Consider the following 26,215-nt stretch of genomic DNA (forward strand, 5'->3'; position numbering starts at 1 on the left):
GGAAACACTGTTAAAATGCAACACCCTCCAAGCGAAAACCGCGCAGGATATACTTACCAAATTTTTGTTCTTGGTACACTGCAGCAACTCCTGGTACAGCTGCTCCGCCTGGTCCTGGCTTACCTCGAACGTTTTCTGTATCGTCGCAAGGAGATAGTCGTGCATCGATTCCAGCACCTGCTGTTCGCCGCTGTCCGATGCATACCTGCGACGAACCGGAAATCGAGATAGGAAAAGAAAAGGTGACCACTTTAGTGCCTTCATCCTTCGGCGGAGAGCCGACCGCCGACCGCGGCCAGCGATCTCCGGATGGGTTGGAGAAAGTCGTGTGCATTTACTTATGTACAAACGCGATTAGATCAGCAGCCCGGCCTGACCCATCACACACTACTACCGGTACCGGTGGGTTATCGGTGACGTACTCTAGCACAGCTCTGATTGTGTTTGTACCACCTTCAATTACCAAGCATACTACGGGGGTGCTCGAGTGGGTAACTAGGAAAGAAGAAAGAAAGAAGAGAAGAAGAGAAATCCGTGTAGAGAGATCGAGCAGAAGAGGCGGAAAGAGCAGGAAGCAGCACGAGAACGGGCAGGAACACGGAACGGTAGAGGTAGACAAGAATATGTAAAGGGGGAGAAACAAAAACAAAACATAAAACATTACATCAATTAAAACATAAACAGATATTATTTAAAATGTAACTCAGTTCGTCCTTCGGTGCTAGTGAGAACAACGTCAAAACATAATTCAATTACAACGGGGAAAACAACAATCATCCCATTCTCAACTAACGTTTACTGATAGAAACACATCACGAGGCATCGGAAAGGAAACCAAGGAGAGAGAAAGAAATACAAAGGAATAATTCGTTTGGGCGGAAGGAAGAATGAAAATAGTACAATCAAATAGAGGTTTGAAATGGAGATAGATTTCTGCATCATAGAGACGAGAGTTACAAGAACATTCAACAAACATTAGCCCGCACTAAAAGCTACTGACTGACAAATTTCACGTCCACGAGAAGATGGAAACCATTAGCTCAAAACGCCAACCTTCAGACCTTACGACTTCGCTAACGCAAACGATACTGGACAAGGGGCAATTTAAAACCCATCACTCATCAAAGCCGCAGGACGTTACGCCTACGACCAAACCAGTAACTGTACAAAACCTAAAGCTAGAGAAAAGCGCACATTGATACTTATATTATTTTGATAACAATCTTTGGTAAATGAATTAGATCAGTCGACAGCTTGCAGCCCACATACAACTGCTGAATCTGTTGCCAACGGTTTACTTAATTAATCACCCACATGAAACTAATCGAGAATCCTTGGGTGGGAAGGAAAACGGAGGAAAAGCAGCAGAAACAAAAGGGAACAAAAATTAACGAGACCAGCATCCGACACGGAGCTTCATTGCCGAGTTCCACCGGCGGGTTCATATATACCGAGAAGAATTGTTCCAGCTATCGTGGCTGGTGGAGGCGACAAAACCGGACGATATTGCTGGATGCTTGTACAGATTGCCAACGAACCGATTCGTCATTACCGAGGCATGGTGCACAAACTAATCAATCTATTTGCCCGTAGCCCTGCAGACGCGCATGGACAAACAACGGCGTTGGGAGATCCTGCTCTCCTGGTTTGCTCGGCGGCTCGGTCTTTACCGTCACGCCAGACGAGCCGCTTGATCCAATTAACCTATCATTACCGGATAACAATCTGTCCCTCGTAATTAGCGGCAGAACAATGGACGCGCGGGAGGAGTTCTAGCACGCTGTTTGCTGCAGGAACCTCGATACATTCCACCTGCGGACACTGGGTTGCGGATACATACGAAACACCGCGGGCTCAGAAGAGACGGTACTTAAACGGACTGCGGCATAGAGCCCATCAAAATAAGGGACCGACGACGGTACAATGTTTCAATTTTTCCCCCGCCCAAGGACCATCATCTCCGCCGACGAGATGAGGCTTCGATAAAGTTTCACCCCGGGCAACTCCGGCACAAAGATGAGGGTTGCCAGGTGGAGGAGGAGGAGGACGCAATCAACCCAATTTCGACAGACACCACTCAGTCCTGCCGCCTAAATGAGAGGATTATCGGGTAACCACTCTCGCAGGCAAAGTAAACTATTTAACCGAAACAAAACACAGGATAATGCGTGGAGCCGGAAAAAGGGAAAATCTTCACCAAATGAATCCGCCCCAGTAAACAAACCCTGGCCGCTTTTAGTTATTTTTTGAGTATTTTTTGCTTTGAAAGCTTTTTCCCGGAAAGCGGAGCTGAATGTCGGGCTGATTCTTTGTACTTTAAAAGGAATCTCCACAAAACCCACTCGACGGCTAGCGGCTTGTTAGGGATGAAGGAAGATATCCTTGAGAAAAAAAGGGTTCCCTGACATGGAATAAGGGAATCCGGATAGGTTATTGCCCTGGAGGTTAATGTTTTAACTTCACCTCCACGTTTGCCAGTGACGTGGGGTTGGAGTGCACCGTAACGGACGTGCCTCCTAATCATTCGCCTTAGCTCCTCTCGTAATTGGTGCGTCGTTAAAGTTAATTGTTCACTGCACCATCATCGGCTGGGCGTCTTTCTGTGAAAGTTTTACGTGAAAAATTAGGTCAATATTTGGGCAGCCAGGTATAGGACCGGTCGCTCATTAAAAAGAGATCTTGAAGCAGTAAACATCCGAATCCAGCGACAGTGGCGTTTTGAATGCATAATCCACATTGCAACAGGTGCTTTTAATGACCGTTTCGTTGGAGAAAATTTTCAAACAGATGATAAATTAATTAGACTTATTATAAAATAGACGAATGAGGTGTTTTTGATGAAGCGTTGTTGATATCTTTTCAATACAGATCGTGCTCTGACAATTTTAGAAGTACTTTTGAATAGGGTACTATTTAGAAGGATTTAATGTACAGGTCATTGGTTCAGTTTATGTTTTTCCGAAAAAGCATATGTCAACTCGGGGTTTACTTGTTGAAACCAATTAAATGAAGAAAAACTCCTAAAGGAAACATGCATTAAACTAGATAGATAGCACATGTGTCGCACGGGAACATCGATTACGGTAGCGAGAAGGGGGCCAACACATGGCGAAAGGGAATGGGGTGAGCTACGGAAAAGAAGACAGGCTCACACCTAAGTATATCACAACGGGGCCCCTCTACAATGGGCAAAAAGATAGCAAACGCGTCCAGTAGTTACCTTTGTAGTGAAAATTCATTAAAGATGACAGCATCTTGTCTGCAACGCGGCGCGCACCACGTTTTGGTGGAAGGTGGAACCGGCGGTTGAGTGGGGGGAGGGATAGTAATCGAAAAGAAGAAATCTACATCAACCACCTTTCGTGTCACAAACAATCGAGACGCGCAACGCGCAAATGAAATGTGGCGTCGTAGACGGAACGCAACTGGGAATATAACATCCAACTTTGCCGAAGCTTACGGTATGAAATATGACGGCTCGAAACATCTTTCAGGGCAGCAAGAAGGAGATAAAGGAAACGCATAAGAAAAAAACATCGTCTCTCCATCCACTGGTCGCTTTGGGCACAGAGCTTGTTTTCTTTTTGCTTAAAAAGTTGGCAGAATTCAAGCACTGCGAGACAGAAACAACACATTTTGAAGCAATTTATGTTAAAGTGCCCATTTGATGTCTTTCAGCTTGGTTTTAGTTCGTTGCGCAAAAAGAACAATTTATGTTTTGGCATGAACGCCGAAATTAGTTGCGAAGGAGAACCGCTTTTAACCTCACAGGCACAATATAGACAAACACCCCACTGGGAGTAAATTAAACTTCAAGATTTGTTGTTCACTTTAAAACACCTACTGACACCTGCCTGATGAAAAGATGAAACGAATCCTCTGTTTGACGAACTGATTTGTCATACGTTAGCTTCAAATTATGAATCAAGCCGCCAGTTTGCCACCGGCAAAGGAAGCTTAAAGATAAATGTTTCAATATACCCTCTCTAAATATTTGCTCGTGTGATCACGTGGTTGGAGGTCTGGATAACTGGAATTCATCCATATTTTCCGACAAAATGATATCTTCAAGCGATTATATATGATACGATACTAGCCTTAACGGGTCAGGGAAGTTACACGAAACAAGTGGGGGGAGTTTACACTGATGTGAAGAGATGTTCAAACATCCACCTGATTCTATTATGGTGCTAAAGTTACAAGAATCACTTAAAGGTATCATAAACAAATTACACGTAATTTGTGTTGAACCATTTTTTCACATGAGCGTTACATATTTGAAGTTATTTCTTACCATGTTTGGAAGCTTCCATCAAGACGTTATTTAAATAAAACCTTGCAAGCTTCCTAGTACAGAGAAAAAAATCACACGCTTTCCACGAAGCAATTGCAGGACTATTGAAACAAATTTATCACAACCTTCCACGGCTCATCAGGGTCGCGGATGTGTGGTTTCCTGTTCCCCAAGGACTACTTTTCCATGGGAAATTACATCATAAGAATTTACATTATTGCATCGAACGAAAAAAAAGGAACCCAGCTAGGCCATAACAGACCGTATGCATAGCTGCGGTTCCATTACGACGACGGGTAATTCTACCGTACCACCACGGAAGACAGTTAACCACATCACGCGCTAAGCGGGCGCCAAACCGCCAACCATTTTCCAACAATTTACTCCCTAGGAACGGCTCCATCTTCACCTAGCCTTACGGAGGACATTCGCCAAGGATCAAATGAAAAACGCATAGAAACCACCGATGTAAACTTCGTCATCCGAGTACGGAGATGACGGTGGGGATGAGCGCTCGCTTATGAAGGAACACGCATACACACGCTCTAACGGGGGCACATACGAGGTATACAGGCAACACCATCGTAAAAAGAGTGCGTTATAAGAAGCCACAACGAGACCGCGGCTTCTCCCGAGGTGGATTTGAAGGTGAATGAAAATTGATCGCCATGAATACGATTACCATTTATTAAAGCACATTCCTGCCGAGCCACCGGCAGCAGCGCGTGGAAAGAATCGTAGCAAATAGCCCTTCCCTTCGAATGCTGAGGGAAGACGACGTCGCGCGAATCCTCGTTTAGCGCTGCAGGTATGAAAAATTACCCATGATAATGATGCGCTCATAAAGTATGATTTTTTCTTAACGCCGTTCGAGGCATTACTCGGAACATCCGGAAGGATAAAAACCGATGGTCGATGCTCGGGAAGGGTTGTTCAAACGGCGTCGCACTAACACAATCCTGACACCATGGCACAACAGTGTACTGCACCTTCTGACTCCTGGCAACGTCTTGGCAAAAGGGATAACGGTGTTTGGCAGCATAAGGCCGAGCATACATACATCCGCTCACTTACAGCTCGACATTCTATGTTTCCCTACCCGGTTTTTTTTTCAGTCCCCCCTTATGAGATGCAAAGGATTTCATAAAGCTATTACGAACGCACAGCTTCTCCGGTGCGGGTTCTGTCCATGGTTTCGACGGTGTTCGCGGTGCGCACAGCTACACGCCACCATCCCGTATCAAGCTACTTACAGGGCTGCAGTTTCTGATTCGATATGTATTTCTCCAGCTTCCTCCGGAGGATTAGTTCCGCCCCGTAGCGTCCCTGGGAACCGTTGTCGACGAGGAGAAAGTAAGCGTGCCGGTTATTCAACACCGCCAGTTTCGATCTGTGAAAAGAGAGTAGTTAACGGTCTTATTAGAGTAGTGGCGGAACATGGCGCTAATAGAATCTACGCAACAGTGGCAGATTATCTATCGGCAGAGGGCACGGTCCGTAGCCTATGTTTTATACAATTCACATATTGATCTAAATAAAATTTACGTATTTGATGAATGTATGTAAAATGATACAGTACAAATAAAATAATATTTTTGTTTTAAACATGAATAATTTATCAGTTGGCAATGTCCACCACTCTTCACACTGTCCAACACAAATGGGTCAAAAATCTACATAAGCGCTTTAGCTTGAGCGGAGTCTCGCCGTGCGACTGCTTACCTGGGCGAGCTAATACTATGGCACGGTACGTCCCGGTTGTGTCCCAGCAGCTCATGGTTACGCTCCACGATGCCCCAGGGTGCGATACCGATGCTCACCACGCGCCCCGACCGCTGCTGGCCCTCGAGGAGAAGCGCATCGCCAACCTGCTTCGTTACACCTGGTGAAAAACGGGGAAATAGTTGGAATTGCAGTGCACGTACCGTGAATGCCACGAGCGCCCTCAAAAGCGCCTCGGGCGGATTCTCGATGTTTCGAAGAGTGTTAGCCCAAGCCGACCACAACAACGACACAAAGCAAGCTTTCGCCCCCATATCCTTAGCTCATCAATATGCTGAAAGTGTTCACCGGACGGATCTTGGCATGGACGGAATCAATGGGAGAGGAATCGGATGGATCAGCGAATGAATGGAAATCGCAGGCTCATCGGTCAAAAGCTGTGAGTCAACCACTACATCCACCCCAAAAGGTGTATCGGCGTTTTATTGGAAAAGGAAAAACCCCTTTGCTACCGATTTGAAACTTCAAAAGGAACCAGATTCGAAGAAACCCGATTTGTTCCGATTGCCAAACACATCGTGACAAGGGTAACGCTATCCAGACTAATCTGAATTGGTATCATCGCTGTGATAAAGCTACGGTAAACCGTATTTTCCTCGATTTAACCATCCTCTTCGTCCGTCGGCAATTTTCCACTCAACCGAATAACTCATTATTAATCCTTTCCCCTGCAGGAAGACACTTTGCAGCGGTGAGAGGCGGCCTGAATCGGGGCGCCGAAAGCTTTGTTTCTCATCAACCCAAACCACCGGAATTATATTAACTGAATTTCACCGGCTGCCGGTTGGGCGGCTCATTATTAGTTAGCGAAGATTGGTGATAATGGCTCCCGGGGAGCTCGCATAACAATCTGATGGGATTGAAAACTTATCCCCGAAGAATGTAACGCTTCAAGGTTCGAAATTCACTAACTGTGCTCTGATTATTACGTTGTTAATTTTTTTTATCTTTGCTATCAAATTAAAATGTGCGTAAAGTTTTAGGCATGTGTTTGAATATCACTAAGTAGGATCGCTTTAAACTAATTGAATTGGATAGTGTCATGATACATTTTCCATACAATCTGTCCGTACTTTAACCATTAAAATGAACAATTTATTAAAAAAAGAAGTTGAACCGCAATCACCGCAAGCCACCGCCTTAATTATTGTTTCCGTTGACGATGTCAATCGCTTGACACTGACTAATGGGACTGATTGGATTATATTGCATTTATGCTCCTACCACCGATGGACACCAAAGGCCCTCTGTACACAAAAATTGATTTCTAGGCATCGGCAGTGCAAACAAAATGGTACTAATGGGAGACAAAGAGGATGTTTGATGGAATTTCTCATGGAAAATTCAAATGGCAAGGTGGACCGGTCTGGCCAAGGGCCATATCAAATTACGAATATTGAAAATTGCTCGTCAAAATCGGAGTCCTGTCCTATCGGGCAGAAATGATGTGGGTTTGTTTCTGAACTGAAGCTTCGGTGGCCTGTTCTCTTCCGGAATCTGAGGACACCCGGAGCAGGAAGGTTACCTACCCGTGTTGGTTCCGCCGGTAAATATCCACGCCCCGGTCGTTTTGGCTGCCTTCAGCAGGCCCTTCCGGAGCACCTGGAAGAAAAGGGTGAGTGTCAGTGGTTTCGGTGCAAGAATGTCGTTAACAGCAACCGTACCTTTTTCAACTTTGGCTGCAGCTCGAAGTTTGCCTTGCCTCCCTGCACCGTAATGAGCAACTTCGGCAGCTCGAGATTCCATTCGCGCGTGAACAGTTGCACCAGCAGCTCCGGTCGTGTGTCGTACGATAGGCGAACGTACTAGAGGAGAACAAAATAAAGAGGACAAAAAAGAGGATGCAAATGAAAGAGATAGTACAAATTGTTGAACACCGACTACCATCACCATATCAATAGGAATCACATAGACCCGTAGACCAACGGGTGAGAAGAAGTTTGTCCTAGTTCTGGCAATCACCATAGAAATGAAATATGGAGCCATACGACCGAACCATTGACAGACGGAAACCACCGTCATGAATCCTGAGCATTTCGCATTATGCTGCCATTGGCAATTTGCTTGCTCCAAACGACATTCCGAACAACTTTCATCAACAGCAACACCACGGCGCGGTTAAACGAGCTCGTGACACCTCGTCTATTTACGCCAAACCATTCAAGCTGGAGGATGGTTGGAACAAACTTTCGTCATTAAAATTCCCCAAAAGATAATGCTAAGAAAAACTCTTACTCCAATCATAGCAATGCGTCTAGAATTGATTCATTATCTGATTCCGACATGTTCGTAAACTAAATCTGTTGAATGAGGAAAACGAACGTAGTTCAAGTTAAGCTTGTTTGATAAAATTAAGATACATCAACATGTGCGATAAAACAAATATGTCGATGTAGGAACTAGCAGAACAACTTAATCATCAATTTTCCTATTTATGGAGTACCATAAGCCCTCGATGAACACGAATATATCGATGCTTCTCATTGAAAAGTATTAGAAAGCGACCAGAGAAAAAGAAACAAAATAAAGCTTAGAAAGAATATCTAACTATTCTATTATATTTTCGACTTTTCGCAGCAGTTGCAGTAACACTTGTCAACGCAACCGAAAACCTTCTCTTAACATCACTTGGACTCCTCCTTAACGGGACACATTGAGCAACCGTTCGTCAAACTCTCGTAATCAGATTCGTGAAAAGGGTTTCACGAGTGGATTACGCTTTTCAAAGCTCTACGCCGGAAAATGGCTGCTTTTCAAAGTTTTCACCCATGGCAAGTAGTCTTAGACGAAGGAAAGAACAAACTAAGTGGGAACAACAACGAGACAAATCACTTCAAACGGTAAACATCCTACATCGTTCGAAGGGAAAGGGTCACGGATGACATGTGGACACCTTCATCTCGAGTACTTGACCGAGTCGTGACCCGGGTCTTACCTGCGCCTTCGTAGGATGAGCACCGCCCTGAAACTCGATCGTACCGTACGCATCGGTCGACTGGGCTCGGGTGTGCTTCTGGGGCAGCCAAACGTCTCCTGCGATGCCCGGTTCGATGCCCGGCACGAACTGGTGCGTCCTGCGCTCCTGACCACAACAGCATCTGCAATAAAAGAAAATTTGGAAGCAATTATTAAAAGTCATCCATTCTTTAACAAAAAAAAGTGGTTTGAGTGATTGCAAAGATGAAATAAAAACACATTTGATAAGTCGTTGCTCACGTAACTTTGCCTCTTCAAGAGTATTGGTTATGGAATATGTTTTGCAACATGCCATTCCCTGAGCATCGATTCAGATAAAAGGTAACACTTATACAATACGAGAACGTGATTGCCCCTTACTCTTACATAACCTCTGATTCATTCCGTTGAGTGAAGGAACATCAAAGTTACGGTCGAGTAACGATATGAAGCCTCTTTATAACTCAAGGACAAAAAAAAATATGTATCCTCCCAGTCAGAATCAAAAACCCTAGGCGACTACTGAAAGGTTCACTGGAAAATAGTAGGTGCCGGTGAAAGAAAGAGCCTTTCAACCGTAGGCAAGAGCAAACGATAGATTCATAATTTGTCATCTTCAGCTGCTGCTGCTGCCGCAAAAACCCAACCATACCGACCACGCGTCCGCCAGGATGGTAAATGAATAGATGTCGACACACTTTTCGGTACGCACAACCGGGCGCCTCCATTTTCCCTGGACCCGGCAAGGCAAGAAAAAGGCACCAAAAAAGGGTTCTGAGAAGGCAATTCGTAAAAGACCCACCGGAGGATAATATTTACAAGCACAGTTTTGGTTCACACGTCATGAAAAAAAAACAGGAAAATATTACCTCCCCCTTCCAATGTTCCAGCTCGTAAAATGGCATTCCTTTCTTCCATTCTGGGGTTGGGTAGCAGTCTCATAGCTCACAAACTAACCCGGACGTCCAGCCAAAACTCAACCGTAAGGGCAAGTTTTCCCTTCCCATTTCCCAGCAGCACTCCGCTTCATCGTCCACACGGATCACTTTCGACGACGGTTGCTATTTCGGGGCGCAATTTTCTATTATTATACGATCGAACGAACGACACCGTACTGAGCGTGGAATCCAGAAAGCGCCATGCTATTGTGCTCCGTTCCACCCTTCGGTTCGTTATCGGAATGCCAACGGATCACTATTTTCACGGTAATAAACCCGAAATCAAATAATTTCGACCACATCATTCATCCATCGGCGTTTGACGGTGCCTTTCTTCCTCCCCCGGGGGATAGGGAAAGAATGGAGGATTACGCACACCACGTATGCCCTAAAAGTTCCTTTAAGCAGTTCCTCCCAAGGGAGGAGAAAACTGCAATCGAGCAATCGATAGAACAAAACGAACGAAGGCAAAGGCAAAGTTTGCATCTCACTCTGGTTAGGTGATGGACAGTATTTTTCCTGCTCTAAAGAAACAAATTAATCTTTGGAATCAATTCATATCATTTTAGTGGAACATACATCATTTCCAGTAACATACATTTTCGAACGAGTCATCAATTGTGCTATTGATGGATATTCTTCTAAATTACGAGGAACATATAATAATTTGGGTAAAACTAACGAGTATCTATATTTAACAAAAAATAAATTTACTAAATCGCTGTGAAAAAAAATCTCCCGACTAAAAAAACGAGCAAAACATCCACACCAACTAAAGACACACATTAACCTCACAAAAACTTGACGGCAAAAGAGTGGCACGGTCTAGATCCGCTGGCTTATCACTCCCGAGTCAACATAGCCCTAACCCGGCTAAGCTTTTCGAGTGCCCCTCAGAAGCCTTATTGATTACTTTCTTGACCTTCCCACAAAAAGTTACGTCGCTTTCGCACTTCACTGACTACAACAATGATACCTTTCAGTTTCCCTTTATCTCTCACTAAGCCGACAAGTTCAAGAGCTCATGCGAAAAACGATTGAACCGGGATGACGAGAAAACACGATAAAGGTTATGAAACATCCTTTTATGTCAGGTAGAGGACTACGAGTGAACAAGAAAATTCAATAGAAACCCACACGCGCGCGCGAATCTATTGAGCGGAACAGGAAAAAATAGTAAATGACTTGCGTTTGTTTCGCCCACAAAACTGTGAATGTTTAGCTAAGTGTAAGGCTTGTAGCTTTGTGCTATTAAATGAAACATATTCTAACAGAACCGTTTTTATTTCAATTAACGTAACGCATGTAACAAACATGCCTTCATTAATTACTCTGTAATTATCACAAAAAGCAAGACAACTTGTAGCAATATTTTATGGAAGTAGGTCACCAGACTCCTGCAGAAGAAGGTGACAAACCCTACCCATAGGTAACTAGCGGTCATAGTTGTTCACACGTTTTTACCACGTCCTCAAAGAACCCGCTGAGATGAGGCCTAAGACAACTTGACTTAAGTGTCCTTCATTCCATACACCTTTTTCAGTCAGGCAACAAGAGTAGTACACGTTGAGGCGAGGGAAAAAAGTACACCTCAAGCTGCCGTCTAATTCAGCCGACTTGAGTAACGTGCTTCCGCACAGCCGGAGGAAGAAACAGTGATCCACCTCGAGCTAGCTGGAGAATGTTACCCATTCACGTCAAACTAAGGAGCAAGAAAACTGAAGTGTGCGAGTTTATCGCAAGCCAGCGAATGCTTTAGGAACGTTTACAGGTAATTGCTGGACACTAAAGCGCCCTAAGGGGTCCATTTAGGGGACTGGAACGCCACAGAGCACTCGAATGCATCGTTTAGCACATGTTTTAAAGCAATGCCACAGATGAAAGGAATGTGGTTGCATTAATCATAGCGATAATTGTAGCAAGTGTTTGAATTTCGTATACTTTCTGGTATGTTACCGAGCAAGCTATCATTTACGACAACTCCATATTTATGCGTTAATAGGTTACGTGTTCATTTTGTTCTGTAATCAAGAAATATATGAACATTAAAGTGTTAAATACTTAGCAACATCAGTTGTTTATATTGCAACACAATGGAAACTAATTATTTCGAACCTCTACGATATTGAGCATTGTATAAAAGAGGATATCAAACAAGATTCCCAACATTATATGGAGTTTGCATTTATTATACAACATACTCTGTTTTTTCAAGACTGTTTCAGTCGAAAAATGAAAACATATTGTTGAATTTAATGTGACCTCTACTTCTTAGCCCACCCTGAATGACACATTCCAATTCCTGTGCCATCCCCGGAGCGAAACTTGTATCAAATCATTAGCTTTTTATCTAGAACCTCTTATCCAAAAGTAGAAAAACTGTTTCCTTTCAAGTAATCCCAATGAGAAATAGAACTTTACTTCTACTTATCAGCACATACCATTAAAAGTTGTACGCTGATAAACCCGAGTAACAACATTCTTCTTTAATGCTTGGTACAGCAAAACCAAAGAACAATGATAAAAAGACAGTTGTTTTGATATAAAAATTAATTGTCAACACTTTTGCCAACACTTTCTCATTCGACTCCCTGCTGCCGGATACAAGTTTAATACAAGTAAATATTTCGCGGCTTCCGCTGATTCAGGAAAAATTTACAATCACAACAATGCCAAAAACATACACAATCAAGGCCCAACTCCAGCACAATGTCCTACACACACGAGTTACGAGTCCCTACAGGCTGTGGGGGGGGGAAACCTTTCCAAAGAATGTTGCAGGAAAAGTCAGGATAACTTTGGCCAAACTTTTTCCTTCCATTTTCATCTCCACGACCGCACATTTGCACCAATTTTCTCTACACTTTGCAAAAATCCTGTTGATGCTTCTCTGTTGCTGGCGTTTTGTCTTCAGACAACTTTTTTCCTGCTGTCATTTATTGTATTCCCTTTGTTGGGTCCATACTCTCTTGAACAATCCAGACTTTCACTTCGTCCTGGAGAAGGGAATATTGGTTTAATGTTCATTTGTTTCGTCAGTTCTTTCTCCTTCCCTCCCACCTTCTACTCTAACCCTGGTTTTTGCTTCTAACAAAGTGTATTTCCCTCAGGTGGCATGCTGAAGTGACAAACGATTCGAGACGAAACAACGAAAGCTTTTCTTTGTGCCATTCTTCGGCTGAACTGGATTGACTTGTTGCTGAAGAGCCGGTAAAAGGGTGTACGTTGGTCGCTGCGTTAAGTGAACATTTGTCAGCGACTTGGCCTTGTCACACAGTAAAGCCTTCCGTCGCTCCATTTTACTTTGGTAGAGAGGTCGTTTAAATGTACGAGCTATTGTTTGATATCGTGCGAAAAGAAATATTTTCTTTCGACATCTTAATTCGATAACGAATTCTCCTTGCAGAACTGACTGTAAATTGATTTAGAAAAGGTTTCCTTCCATTTCTTCTTTACCGTTTGCAATTTTAGGGATATTTTCACAATTATAAATCACGTTATTGAATTTAAAGCTAAAGCAATTAACAACCAACGAAACCGGCGTCTATAACCATAATCTAGGAATTTAACATTCAATCATAATACAATAAATATTTTCACTTCCCCCTCATGTTCTTATATTTAATTAAATAATGATTTCTCGACGAAACCAGGCAGCATGGAAGGAAATATCATTAGCTTCGTTTGCTTCTGCCTTCCACGCAAATTTAAATATCAAATCAACGCAACCAGCGTATTACCTTCCGCAGAAACCGGAGATGAAATAAATGAAGAAAATAAGGAATTTACAAAACCTATCCGAAGTCAGCCACCCTGAAAGAGACCGACCCCCCACATTGGAAATGCTAATTTGGAATACTATTTGAATTGTGCCGCCGTTGCCAGCTGAGCGAAAGCTTCCCGTCTTATGAAACCCACCCACGACGGGTCGTCTCGACCCGAACCACCACGGTTTATATATTTAACGAATTAAAATAATCATCCAAATGGAACGGAAATTAACCAGCACTTTTCGCCAAATTTCATTGCCGAACGACGCGGAAATGGGAGGAACCGACCGAGCCGGATGTGGCAAGGGGGCACCCGTAACTAGTTGTATTTAAGGACTTGTGCGCGTAAATTAATTGGAGCCGCCGTTCCGATGAGCACACGGTTTGAACAGAACACTCCCACGATTGAAAACGGTTCGAGCATGATGACATTTTGTGGTGGTGCGATTGGGTAACCTAAACTAACGGAGACGGTGTGTAATGAAGTGGAGAAGGTTCGGTGATTTTGATTTGTGCCACTCGCAGGAAGCCGCATTGATAAAGATTTGTTCATTAGTCTAATTAAACGTCGCTTCGTATTGACATACCATGTGGTGCTTGTTTAAATAAAATGCTAATTTCAAGCATAATTGTATAACTTCCTTACTTATGATTTTATAACTTTCTTACGCTGGAGTAAATAGAAAAAAAGCAAATACTTATAATGTGTATAACTTTCTTCCTCACTTGTTTGCTTCAACAAAAAGTTTGAAATTTATTCGATAGCTATTGTCATCGACCTCGGCACAATGAGCCCCATTTATTTGTCACAAACTCACCCCCCAAACTCAACCAGATGCCAGAAACCTAAACTTTCAGTTCATAAACCACCGGGCGTCTCCATCGCCCGTGCTTCCACCAAACACGTGGGAGTGGGCCCGTTTTTAAAACTCACTCAAAAACTCTTCTCGGTCACGAATTGGGTCGACCATTATCGGATCAAGTTAGTGCCATTACGGGTAAGCGAGCCCAGTCGAGATAACTTTCCCAGGGGACCTCCCACAGTACGAGGCCCGGCGGTCCGCACACAGTCGAATAAATATTTCAACGATCTCGTCCCCCACAAAAACGAAATCATCCATCAATTTCACCGGGACTGCCTTTTACCGACCGTAAGCTTGTCTTTCGGTTTTATTCGCGTGCAGCTCAGACGTACGAAAAAAGAGGATATAAAAGGTGGTGAAACATCTAAATTGAAAGAAATATCTGGGTGGGTTTGCCACCCCCACATCGTTCGGATATTTTCTGCGTCCAGCGCATTATCCAAAGCGCCCCGTGGGCATTCATTGATGCCATATTTTCCCTCGAGAGAGCTATTTTTTATAGCCCATTCATTTTCAGCCATAATCGTGGTGATTTGGTTGGGTATCGAAAATGAAACGAAGTTCACACAATATGGATTGGATTTCGTGGAAATAATATCATTTAATTTCGTATATTATAATTTTCTACACAGTTACTTTTTTATGTATTCCAATGACTACCGTTTGAAGGCTTGGTTTATGCAGATTTCAAGAACTCTAAAATATTCATCAAATTTAAATGTCTTTTTAAGATCGAATGCTCAATCGTCCCAACCGCTTAGCAACGTACCATTGCCTATCGATCATGTTGCAGATGCCCTTACACAACCGATGACTTCATTAAGTTGGCACAGAACACAAACATCCGAACCCTTTACTCCCACCAGGATGCAGGAAGGCAAATGTTCCCGGCGAAAATTATCGATTTTCAAATCGCCGACCTTCGCATGCACCAGGTCGCCAGTCACGTTGCGCTCAGGCCGAGGTCAGCCAGCTCCGGAGAGGGGTCAGCTTCACAGCCAAGCTAGGACCTGCCGACCGAAAGTAGGTCAAACTCGTAAACCGAAAAAAAGGCACGGCTATAACGACTACCGGGCACTGTTCGGAAGCTCAAGCACTCCGTTCCGGAAGAGTACTTGTCTCCCCCCGTTCGCTCAGCAAGTGGCACGTTTGTGGCGTAGTTTTTTGGCAAACAGTTCAAAACTTCACATTCAACGCACGGTGGAATTCCACGCTACGAGATCGTAACGACCTTAAGTGTAATGCAAACATTTGTTGGGGCTAACAGCGTTTGTTGATGTTGAACGTGAGCTAGTTAATTGAAGCATCTTATATATCGAATGAGTAATAAATTGTTGTGGAAAACTAAATTCAGCATACAATGGAATAATGTATGGAAATTGTTGGAGGCTGGAGCAGTGTACCGCCAGGTATAAACGCATGCCGATCATACGTCATCAGCGAGATGACGCGAGCTGGAGACAGCGTGGTCGTTCGCCCCTTTTCACCAGCGACACTCAAGGCGAACGCACGTACCTCTCCGCAGCCACCACTACCATAAGTATAAGCTAACGTTAATTATAATAAAGTACACCCACATAGAAGCACAACATTTTGGCGACGAGGATGGACGAAGAGTTTAAAAAACTTTTCGCGGAATTTATGTCCAAATTCTCAACAACGGATAAAACACCGACAACGGATACGCGTATTGAAACGTTGCTAAGGTCCATGACCGACTTCAATCCTACGCAGGACAAAAGCTACACTTTCGATATGTGGTACAGTCGATACGAGGACATATTCACAGTGGACGCTGCAAATCTCGATAACGCTGCAAAAACACGGTTATTACTGCGAAAACTGGGTAATGACGCGTTTCAGCAGTATTCAAATCATATTTTGCTGCTAGCGACACGAGACGTAAACTTCGAAGACACAGTATCGAAATTGAGAAAGCTTTTCGGTTCTCAAACTTCACTGTTCTCGAAACGTTACAACTGTCTCGCAATGAGAAAACGTGCTACGCAAGATTATACTGATTACGCAGGGTTAGTTAATCGGCAATGTGAAGAATTTGGCATCGGGAGTTGTTCAGTGGACGAGTTTAAGTGCCTTATTTTTGTGTGCGGTCTACACGAAGCTCAAGACGCCGAAATAAGAAAAGCATTGCTCGCAAAGCTCGAAGCAAACAAAGCAACCACTTTGGAACAACTCATAACCGAGTGCGGCCGAATAACAAATCTGCGACGTGATGTGGAATTAGTGGAAAAAAAATCAAGTGATGCTGCAGTGCACGTGGTTCAGCAACCGCGTTTCACAAAGAAAAAAACCGAAGCACCAAGAGGAGCGTTCTCGCCGTCGCAAATCGAACAAAAGGGCTCTACGCATCGAAAACCTAGAACGCCGTGTTGGAAGTGTGGAAAGTTACACTTTGTTCGAGAGTGTCCCTATCTCGATCACCGATGCAAAGAGTGCGATGGCATCGGACACAAAGAAGGGTTTTGTCAATGTGTGAAATCAAACCCAGGCAAACGTAGAAAAGGGAAGGCATCGAATATCAATACGATCCGCACGGTTAATCACATCAATGCGCAAAGCAGGCGTAAATTTATCAGTGTAATGATAAATAACGTGAAAGTGAAGCTCCAGCTAGATTGTGCTTCTGACATCTCCATCATCACGGAAGACAATTGGAAACGGATTGGAAGTCCACCTACAAAACAACCGACAGTTAAAGCTCGGACCGCTTCAGGACGGCCGCTTCCACTTCACGCGCAAATTGACTGTGACATCATCCTCAACGGAACCGAGCGTAGATGCACATTATTTATCACAAAAGTTGACAACCTCAATCTTTTTGGGTTGGATCTTTTAGAATCGTTCAACTTATGGCAAATGCCGCTAGAAACTGTGTGTAAAAGTGTGAGCGCAACCAGCGAAGCTCAGGAGCTGCAAACAAAGTATCCATCTCTCTTCGCAAACACACTCGGTTGCTGCACCAAAGCTGAAGCAAAGCTTTATTTGAAGGAAAATGTTCAGCCAATTTATCGCACTAAAAGACCAGTTCCATTTGCCGCTCTACAGGAAATTGAGGCAGAGTTAAATCGATTAGAGAATATGGGTGTCATATCTACAGTAGAATTTTCGGAATGGGCAGCACCAATATTAGCCGTTCGAAAGAAAGCAATCAACGGCCAGCCTTCGAAAATTCGTGTGTGCGCAGATTATTCCACTGGCCTGAACAATAGCATTGAGATGAATCAACATCCGCTACCATTGCCGGAAGAAATCTTCGCCAAACTCTCAGGCAGTACTATGTTCTCACACATCGATCTCTCTGATGCTTACTTGCAGGTTCCCGTAGAAGAAACATCAAAAAAACTGCTCACGGTAAACACCCATCGTGGTCTCTACGTGTTTAACCGATTACCACCGGGCATTAAATCAGCTCCCGGCACATTCCAGAAAATAGTGGATTCGATGATAGCCGGACTGGAAGGTGTGGAAACTTATCTCGATGATGTTCTGGTGCATGGCAGAACTGTCGAAGAACATCAATCCAGATTATATAAAACGCTCGACCGCATCCAAGAGTGGGGATTCACACTAAGATTCAACAAATGCTCATTTTTCGCGTCAGAAATTCGTTATCTCGGGTTCATTGTAAACCACAAAGGAATTCGCCCAGATCCAACGAAAACAGAGGCTATTTGCAACTTAACACCTCCTCAAGATCTAACAACGTTACGATCATTTCTAGGCGCTATTAATTTTTATGGAAAATTCGTTAGCAGCATGCATCAACTGAGACGTCCGCTAGATGCACTTCTGAAGAAGGATTCAAAATGGAATTGGAATAAGGATTGCCAAGAATCATTTGATCAATTCAAAGCCTTGCTTCGCTCAGACCTGTTGTTGGCTCACTATGACCCCAGTTTGGAGACAATAGTTGCTGCCGATGCATCCAGTCATGGAATAGGAGCGTGTCTCATGCATCGTTTTCCGGATGGTTCCATAAAGGCGGTGTGCCATGCTTCTAGAACATTGACGTCTGCAGAACAACGCTATGGACAAGTAGAAAAACGTGCGAAAACAGAAGAAGACTACGTCATAGCAGCAGTGCAATTAGAGGAAGAAATTTTTGCAAACGTGTCAGCAGTTTTCACAGCACTACCAGTGCTCAGCTTCAAAGATATTCAAGCAGCCACATCTAAGGACATGCTACTACAGGAAGTAATTCAATATGAGAGAACTGGTTGGCCGAATAACGCAAAAAAAGTGAGTCCAGAGCTCCGTCCTTTCTACGATCGTAAGGAAGGATTTTCAATTGTGAAAGAGTGTCTCATGCTAGGTGATCGCATAGTGATTCCAAAACAATACCAAGCTGCAGTGCTCAAGGAACTACACAAAGGACATCCTGGTCAGGAACGAATGAAATCAATAATGAGGAGTTATGTTTACTGGCCTGGAATAGATCGAGACGTCGTAAATTTTGTGTCAGCGTGCAAGGAATGCGCAGCAGTAGCGAAGGCACCATCGAAATCGCTTCTATCATCGTGGCCGCTACCCAGCAACCCTTGGCAACGCATACATCTAGACTACGCGGGTCCTTTCGAAGGTTCATATTTTCTTGTAATCATTGACGCATACAGCAAATGGCCTGAAATCATCCGCACGTCATCTATCTCAACGACAACGACACTGGATTTGCTGCATGAAACATTCGCGCGATTTGGATTACCAGAAACCATTGTATCTGACAATGGTACACAATTCTCGAGTGCTGAATTCAAGGAATTTTGCGATTCTTTCGGAATAATTCACTTGAGAACCACCCCATATCATCCTCAGTCCAACGGACAAGCGGAACGCTTCGTGGACACACTCAAGAGAGGGTTAAGGAAATTTTTGCCAGAAACTAAGTCTGTATCTAGAGCACTACAAACCTTTTTGTCTGTTTACAGATCAACGCCAAACAAATCAGCTCCAAACGGACTCTCACCTGCAGAAATTTTATTGGGGAGGAGGCATAGGACAACCCTGGACTTGCTCAAACCTTCTACACAGACGACATGCGAACAAAAAAGAAACCGCCGTATGGAAGATCAATTCAATAGGCATCACGGCGCTAAAAAGAGAGTTTTTGAGAAGAATCAGAAAGTCTACGCAAGTACTTTCAAGACAGGAAAACTATCGTGGTTAGCAGGTGTTGTGATTGAGCGAGTAGGAAACGTATTATATAATGTACTACTAGACGGAGGAAAACTCATTAGGGCTCACACTAACCAACTACGTACTCGCGACGATTTAAGGGAAATTACTAACAATAGGGATTTATCAGATCAGGATCTTACATGGTATACGCTCGTAGAACAGTTTCAATCAAACGAGGATACTCCAACGAGACCTAGTCAACTAGCTTTTCCCTCTCAAAACAATGACCCAGTAGATACGCCAGTTCAAGAGTCTGATCAAGCACAACCAGCGGCTCCACGTCGTTCCAGCCGTAACCGTTTCGCTCCAAACCGATATGGACAACAGTCTTCATAGGGGGGAGATGTTGGAGGCTGGAGCAGTGTACCGCCAGGTATAAACGCATGCCGATCATACGTCATCAGCGAGATGACGCGAGCTGGAGACAGCGTGGTCGTTCGGCCCTTTTCACCAGCGACACTCAACGCGAACGCACGTACCTCTCCGCAGCCACCACTACCATAAGTATAAGCTAACGTTAATTATAATAAAGTACACCCACATAGAAGCACAACAGAAATCATAACAGAACTTAAGCTAAAACGATCGCATTAGTTATCAATGTTTGAATCAACTAAATAAATGCCTCAACTTTAGTACTCACGAGTCTCCATTCTTGGTGCTTGGTATGAACTTGATGCATTCCCGTTTTTGAAAATTTGCCTCGATCCAGCTGCGCGCGGTACGCTGTTTCGGGGTGTAGGCCAACGATGCAGATGCATAGAAAAGGAGAAAAAATAGAGAGCAAAAAAGAATCAATCAGATATCCAGTGAACACAATATTCAGATTTCCTTCGTGTCGTGGGTGCAACCGTTTCTGTAAATATTGAAAATTCAAAAGATTTGTTTTATTTACAATGTATCAATACGTTTTTCCTAGGAAATTATTTATCTAAGCTGGGTAAGAGAAACATTATGGCTAAAGTTATGAAAACTAAATGTTGTTATCCGATAACATGTCTCCAATTACAGTGCTTAGTATTCAGATCACTTCACTCGCTGTTCACCATTCGCTTTCCGAGGTATGCCATATTTTTAAACTAAGCCATTTTCTTCCCGCTTTTCTGCTCGATTCTAAAATGGCTTGGCTCTAATATGACTTGCTTTACCGCTGGTGCATGCATCGAGATACGCGACGGAAACAAGGACCTGGCAGCGAGTACCCTCCTGATGTCGTTTATCATGAGGATACAGCTGGCCAAGGAGGCTTGCATCTGCATGTGCAGGTTAACGAGAAGCTCGAGCGGAATGAACGTTTCGTACGTGTTTTTCCCGACACTCTCTGCGAGCGTCAGCTCCGGCCGCAACGTTTGCTGGCCATGTCGCCGCTGACTCGGCGTGTTTGATTCGTTTTGATGAAACTTATTCAATTACATCATAACATGCTCGGCGAGGCAAAGTGTCTCTACAGGCAACAGGATCGCGTACATGAAGCAGTTCGATTCGATTTGCTAGTTCAATGGAAAAAAGGAACATAAAAATGTGTTCTGTTGGTTTGACGATACCGGATGGAGCTGCCGCTGCATTTTTCATGTGCTTTTCGTGAATATGAAATGAAAAAAGGGGAGCCATCTGAGGTGCAAACGCGTTGGGTTTCTGTCAGGCGATGTTGGTTGCTGCTGCAAGTGAATCGTGACTTCCATCAACATGTGCTCTGTATAATCTATGACTTTTATTATAACTATGCTACAAACATCAGCCATCTCTTCTATGTGCAGAAAACATTCGTTATCTACTAGCTTCGCATCTAAGCTAAGCACGGAATAGAATAGATCGTAGTAAAGTAGGAAGTAAAGATGTGCAGATAAACATTACAACAGCACTCTTGTTCAACCTGTTTTCTTATCAAAAAAGCATCGGTAATCTTCTAATTATCTATGAATTATGTATAACTAAAGCTTATTAAAGGCCAAAAACAGAGTAGAGCTAATGACGCTAATTCTATTAGGGAAAAAGATATGATTTTCGGTAACTATTTTGCTGAATTTAACAAAACTTACAGTCTTCGTACCGAACAACCCACTCTTTGCATAATTTTATCTGTTACATAAATTGTCGATATTATATCATTTTACCTTCTGCTCTCCTCATCTAGCCACATATATTGCGAAAATAACTTACATATTACCGCAGTGCCAATTGGTGGTAGTGGGTGGTGAGATTATAAGCAAATAAGAACAATTGTGATAAACGTATGTGCTAATTCAGTGCAATGAAGGTGAGAACAATTATTCAAAGATACGGACTTGTGTCATACATGCATTAAGAAAAGAGGAAATATAAATAATTAATCGATAAGGACTGCTTGCGATAATAATATAGGATGCGAGGTATGAAAGAAAGCTAAACTAAAAAGAGATAAACATTTTAAGCGTAGTTCAAAACATTCACATAATCTACCATTCGAACGAAGACTATTCATAAATCTACGTTAAAAATGAACTGGAGTACATAAAATACCTCCGAAAACGACAAGAAGTTAAGTTGCCACTGGAGTGCTTTTACTGCAGATTGAATTTCTACCGCTCGCCAGTGAAAAGCGTCGCGATTGTTGCGAGAGGAAAAAGATGTTTCGGAAAGGTGAGGCAAAAACTCGATTCATTCCCAGACCTCGCGCAAGCAGCACCGAAAGTCTCGTGCCTCTGCTGAAAAGGATGTTTCTTTAACCCTCTAGGGGGCAATGATCTTCAAAAACGCATTACATTTGCCATAAAAGCAAATGTACACACAATTGTTGTATCCCTGCACCGGCAACGGAGCCTCAACCGACATGAAGCGATGGAGTGAAGTAGGAAAAGTAACAAGAAAACTAGTCTCGCTTTGCTTCACACCGAGATTCCGACGTACAAATCTAATCAATTTCAATTTGCCTATTTGGAAACCGCGAGCTCTTGCCGGGGAGTGACACAACCCATCTTCGTTCGAGTAAAGAATGTTCGATTGGAAGAAAAATTGCACCGGGCTTTTGCGTAACAGGTACGAGGGATTTTTCAATCCGTATAAATTAAACTCTTGTCATCAACATTCAATGAATTAGTGAAATGAATTTGTTTCTTATCGAAACCATAATGAGAAATGGCTTAAACAGCAAGAGACGTCCTTGTAGGTTCAAATATTCTATTTAAAATCCAGTCCCTTACTAAATTAGAGTGCTGTCATTTTAAAAACTGCTTACAAACGTCAGACTACTTTAGTGGAATATTAAAAAAATCGGGAAATCTAGACCTTCCTTAGCAGTATCTACCTGCAAATAAAATTCCAACCTATTAAGCTACTCTCTGGGGTTGAGTGGCAGATTTCCAAAGTAAATATTAGAGCACGAAACGAGCAAGGAATGTGTCGAGTTTTTCAGCGACTAATATCAAATAAAATCTGGTCGCCATTTCGCGAAACCAAATTTTCTCCCGCCCCTGGACGACGTGAGCTGGGCTGGCTTTGCTATTCCGCTTTATTATATTCCGGTGCCATTGGACCGGTTTATTTCAATTTCCACTCCCCCGCCCCACGTTCGTTACCTTGACGTGGAAAACCTGGTACAGCGAGGCGACGTTCAGATCGAACGGCTCCACGATCGACGAGCGCGACGAGATGGACGAACTTTCGAAGTACAGTGATGGCGGTGGCGGCGAGGGCGAGAGTGGCGGGGTAGCCCCCGTCTCGGACGATTGCAGATTGCGTAGCTTTTCACGCAGCACCGGCAGCAGGGCCCCGACGTCCCGCGTTTCGTAGCTGGACGCATTTTTCTTCATCTCTTCGCTAGCAATAAACCGCGCTGGAAGGGAACTGGCCGGGGCACTTTCTCCTTTACTTTCGTCCAATGTCACTAACGCACACACACACTGACACAGTTAATCTGTGTACACGTCCTTGGCCGCATTTAGGGTCCAAGCCTGCCCCCTTCCCCCTGCCCGTTCACTGAGCTAATCCTAGCCTAAAGCAATTTTCTTTATACGCGTTTCGCTACCTCCCACGAAAAGGAAGAAAATCGGGAAACATCTCCACCATCATTATTTCCGCACCGTCACCTAAGACCGATTTCGGATAGCAATGGAATGTGAAACCATCGGCCAAAGACAAACGGTGGTGTCCGTGGCGTAATCTACTATCAGCGAAACGGCTGAAACGGTAAGTCATTTGCCATGGAGACGACGACAGAGACGACAATAACGACGGTTTTGGTGTGTTTAACATTACCCAGTAATTACGACTTCATTAGAAGTCGCCCTCGGACGCCGGCAAAATTCATCCTAATTTAGGGCAGGCAGGCAAGCGAAAATCCCCACCCACCCACCCGAAACGGTCCCGAAGGGGGGCGAGTGGGGGGCCATTTCGCAACGGGCGACTGAAGATGCATTTTGGGAATGATTTAGCAACCCCAGGGCTAGGCTCGGTCTTACCTCGGCCCCAAAGGAGAAAGGCTTTTATCATTAACTTTTCCAGTCCGGCTCCCACCTCTTGGTAGGAAGACCCTTTTTTATGCCCAAACCAAACATTTGCCGATGCTTGTGTTTACGGGTGATTCGGGGGGTTTTCCCGAGGCACTCCGATGCGTACTCTGATTTTCGGAAAACCCCGGTGCCGAAGGAACGCGCAAAAATAGAGTGCGTGTCCATGATAACCCGGATAAGCCGGGTTGAAGTAGATTTAGGACGGGGATAGCGTATCTCACCTCTGTAATTTCCATTGATCCAGGTGGATTTTCGCTAAGAAAAAGCATTCGCCAGTATTATAGAAGGATAACATGTTCATAATGCGTACCTATTAATCGAGCAATTACGTAATTAAACGCAAACCGATTTCAAACAACATGAACCTTCTAAGCTAATAACAAGAATCACAAAAATATGTTCAACAGAAAAGAGCAGTTCCATGAAATTGAGACTGTAACATCTGGAGTCAAGCACATGGAGACTCTTGTGAAAACATTCATCCCCGTTAATTCTTCACAGTAGTTTTTCTCTTTATTTTTCCATCCACCGCATCATCAACAGCAGCACGTGGACAAACTAGTTTCTCCCGAGCCAGTAGCACAAACTTCTCGCTAGCCCATTCAACTTTTCCCAACTTAAATTTACCAATTCCATCATCGTCATCACGCGTTCGCTCGTTAAACATCACCGGATACGATCAACGAAGCCACAGCCGGTTAACTTTACTACCCAAAGGAATGAGGAGAAGAAGTTTCGCTAATTTTCCCCCGACGAGCTGCTGTCAGCGGACGGGCGCGTGAGAGCTGAACTCTTCACAACTCTGGATAAGAGCAATGATGGTGTTACTTCAGCTTTACTGCACCACCCCGCTACGGATGTTCCTCTTGCGGAGACCTCTTTTGGTTCGCTTTGTAAAGGATATTATCTGTTGCAACCTTATCTTCCATGTCTAACTCGTGGACCCATCCATCATGACCGGGCGCCAGATTTTGGTCGCGTGGAGATATGCCTGATCTGTGTCGAGTGTGTGTTACATCTCGCGTGAGAAAATCGTTCGATTTGTGTGTCAGAAAACTTATCCGTTCTTCGGCCACGATCTTCGGCGGCGGTATGAAAAATTACTATTCCACTCTATTACACTTTGATGAAACTTCTTTTCCAAAGTGACCTCATGTTGGTCTTGTAAAGCGATCCCTCACGAGCTACGGCAAAATCATTCCACCGCTAATCACTCTCCCCACGGTCGACTCGGTAGAACACGATGAGTAACTGCACTTTAACACAACTGCCGTTGCCCCGAAATTGCACCGAGCGAAGTTTTATCTCCTAATCTAAGTTCGCTTTACTTTCATCGAACCGAGCGGCTGGTAATCACTGCATAAAGCGCAAACTTTTTCCATTATCCTCTTGACTGCCCAGCGAGATGAAGATCCAAGAAACAAAAGCTAAAAAGTACGCCATACACGGATACTTCTATCCGAAATTCACAACAGATCAATCAAAATACGAAACCAATTTCACAGCACATCACAAACAGCCAGTACAGCTTCCTCGTGAGCAACCCAAACCGACCAAGCGAACGTGACACAACTGAACGAAAACATTGTCTGCTCGCCAGTGTCAGCCACCATCCGGCTAAATGGGATGACGGTTGTATTAGTACCAGCTGATAAAGTTGCTACCGTGCTACAACAAACTGATAAACTGTGATGGTGAGATAGGCATGCGTTCAGTGCCTGTTGAGCTGTTGTGTTGTTATTTTTTTTTATCTCACTTCAATGTGCTGGCCACACTGAACCTACACAAGCGGAAATCATTCGGTGTGGTACAATCGATTGTGTCGATACCTACCATTTAATATCGTATTGTTGACCGGTGCCAATAAAACTATCAATTTCGTCAATGCAACTCACTCCTCTAGCGAAGCATTAGACCATGGACAAACAAA

At 43.8% G+C, this 26,215-nt stretch overlaps 1 protein-coding gene across 1 annotated transcript in view; it reads right to left on the reverse strand.

Annotated features, from left to right (window-relative positions):
• Positions 1-26,215, reverse strand: part of LOC131266096 (transient receptor potential cation channel trpm) — a 61,084-nt gene that overhangs the window by 10,456 nt on the left and 24,413 nt on the right. Inside the window, exons 3-10 of the mRNA XM_058268454.1 lie at positions 20,442-20,524; positions 9,012-9,174; positions 7,741-7,881; positions 7,606-7,678; positions 6,017-6,176; positions 5,548-5,684; positions 339-495; positions 58-205 (exon numbers count right to left, since the gene is read on the reverse strand). Of these exons, the coding sequence (XP_058124437.1) occupies positions 58-205; positions 339-495; positions 5,548-5,684; positions 6,017-6,176; positions 7,606-7,678; positions 7,741-7,881; positions 9,012-9,174; positions 20,442-20,524 (1,062 nt within the window). The remainder of the gene's footprint in view (positions 1-57; positions 206-338; positions 496-5,547; positions 5,685-6,016; positions 6,177-7,605; positions 7,679-7,740; positions 7,882-9,011; positions 9,175-20,441; positions 20,525-26,215) is intronic.

The sequence above is a fragment of the Anopheles coustani genome, chromosome 2 (assembly GCF_943734705.1).
Source record: "Anopheles coustani chromosome 2, idAnoCousDA_361_x.2, whole genome shotgun sequence".
In the NCBI taxonomy this organism is placed as follows: Eukaryota; Metazoa; Arthropoda; class Insecta; order Diptera; family Culicidae; genus Anopheles; species Anopheles coustani.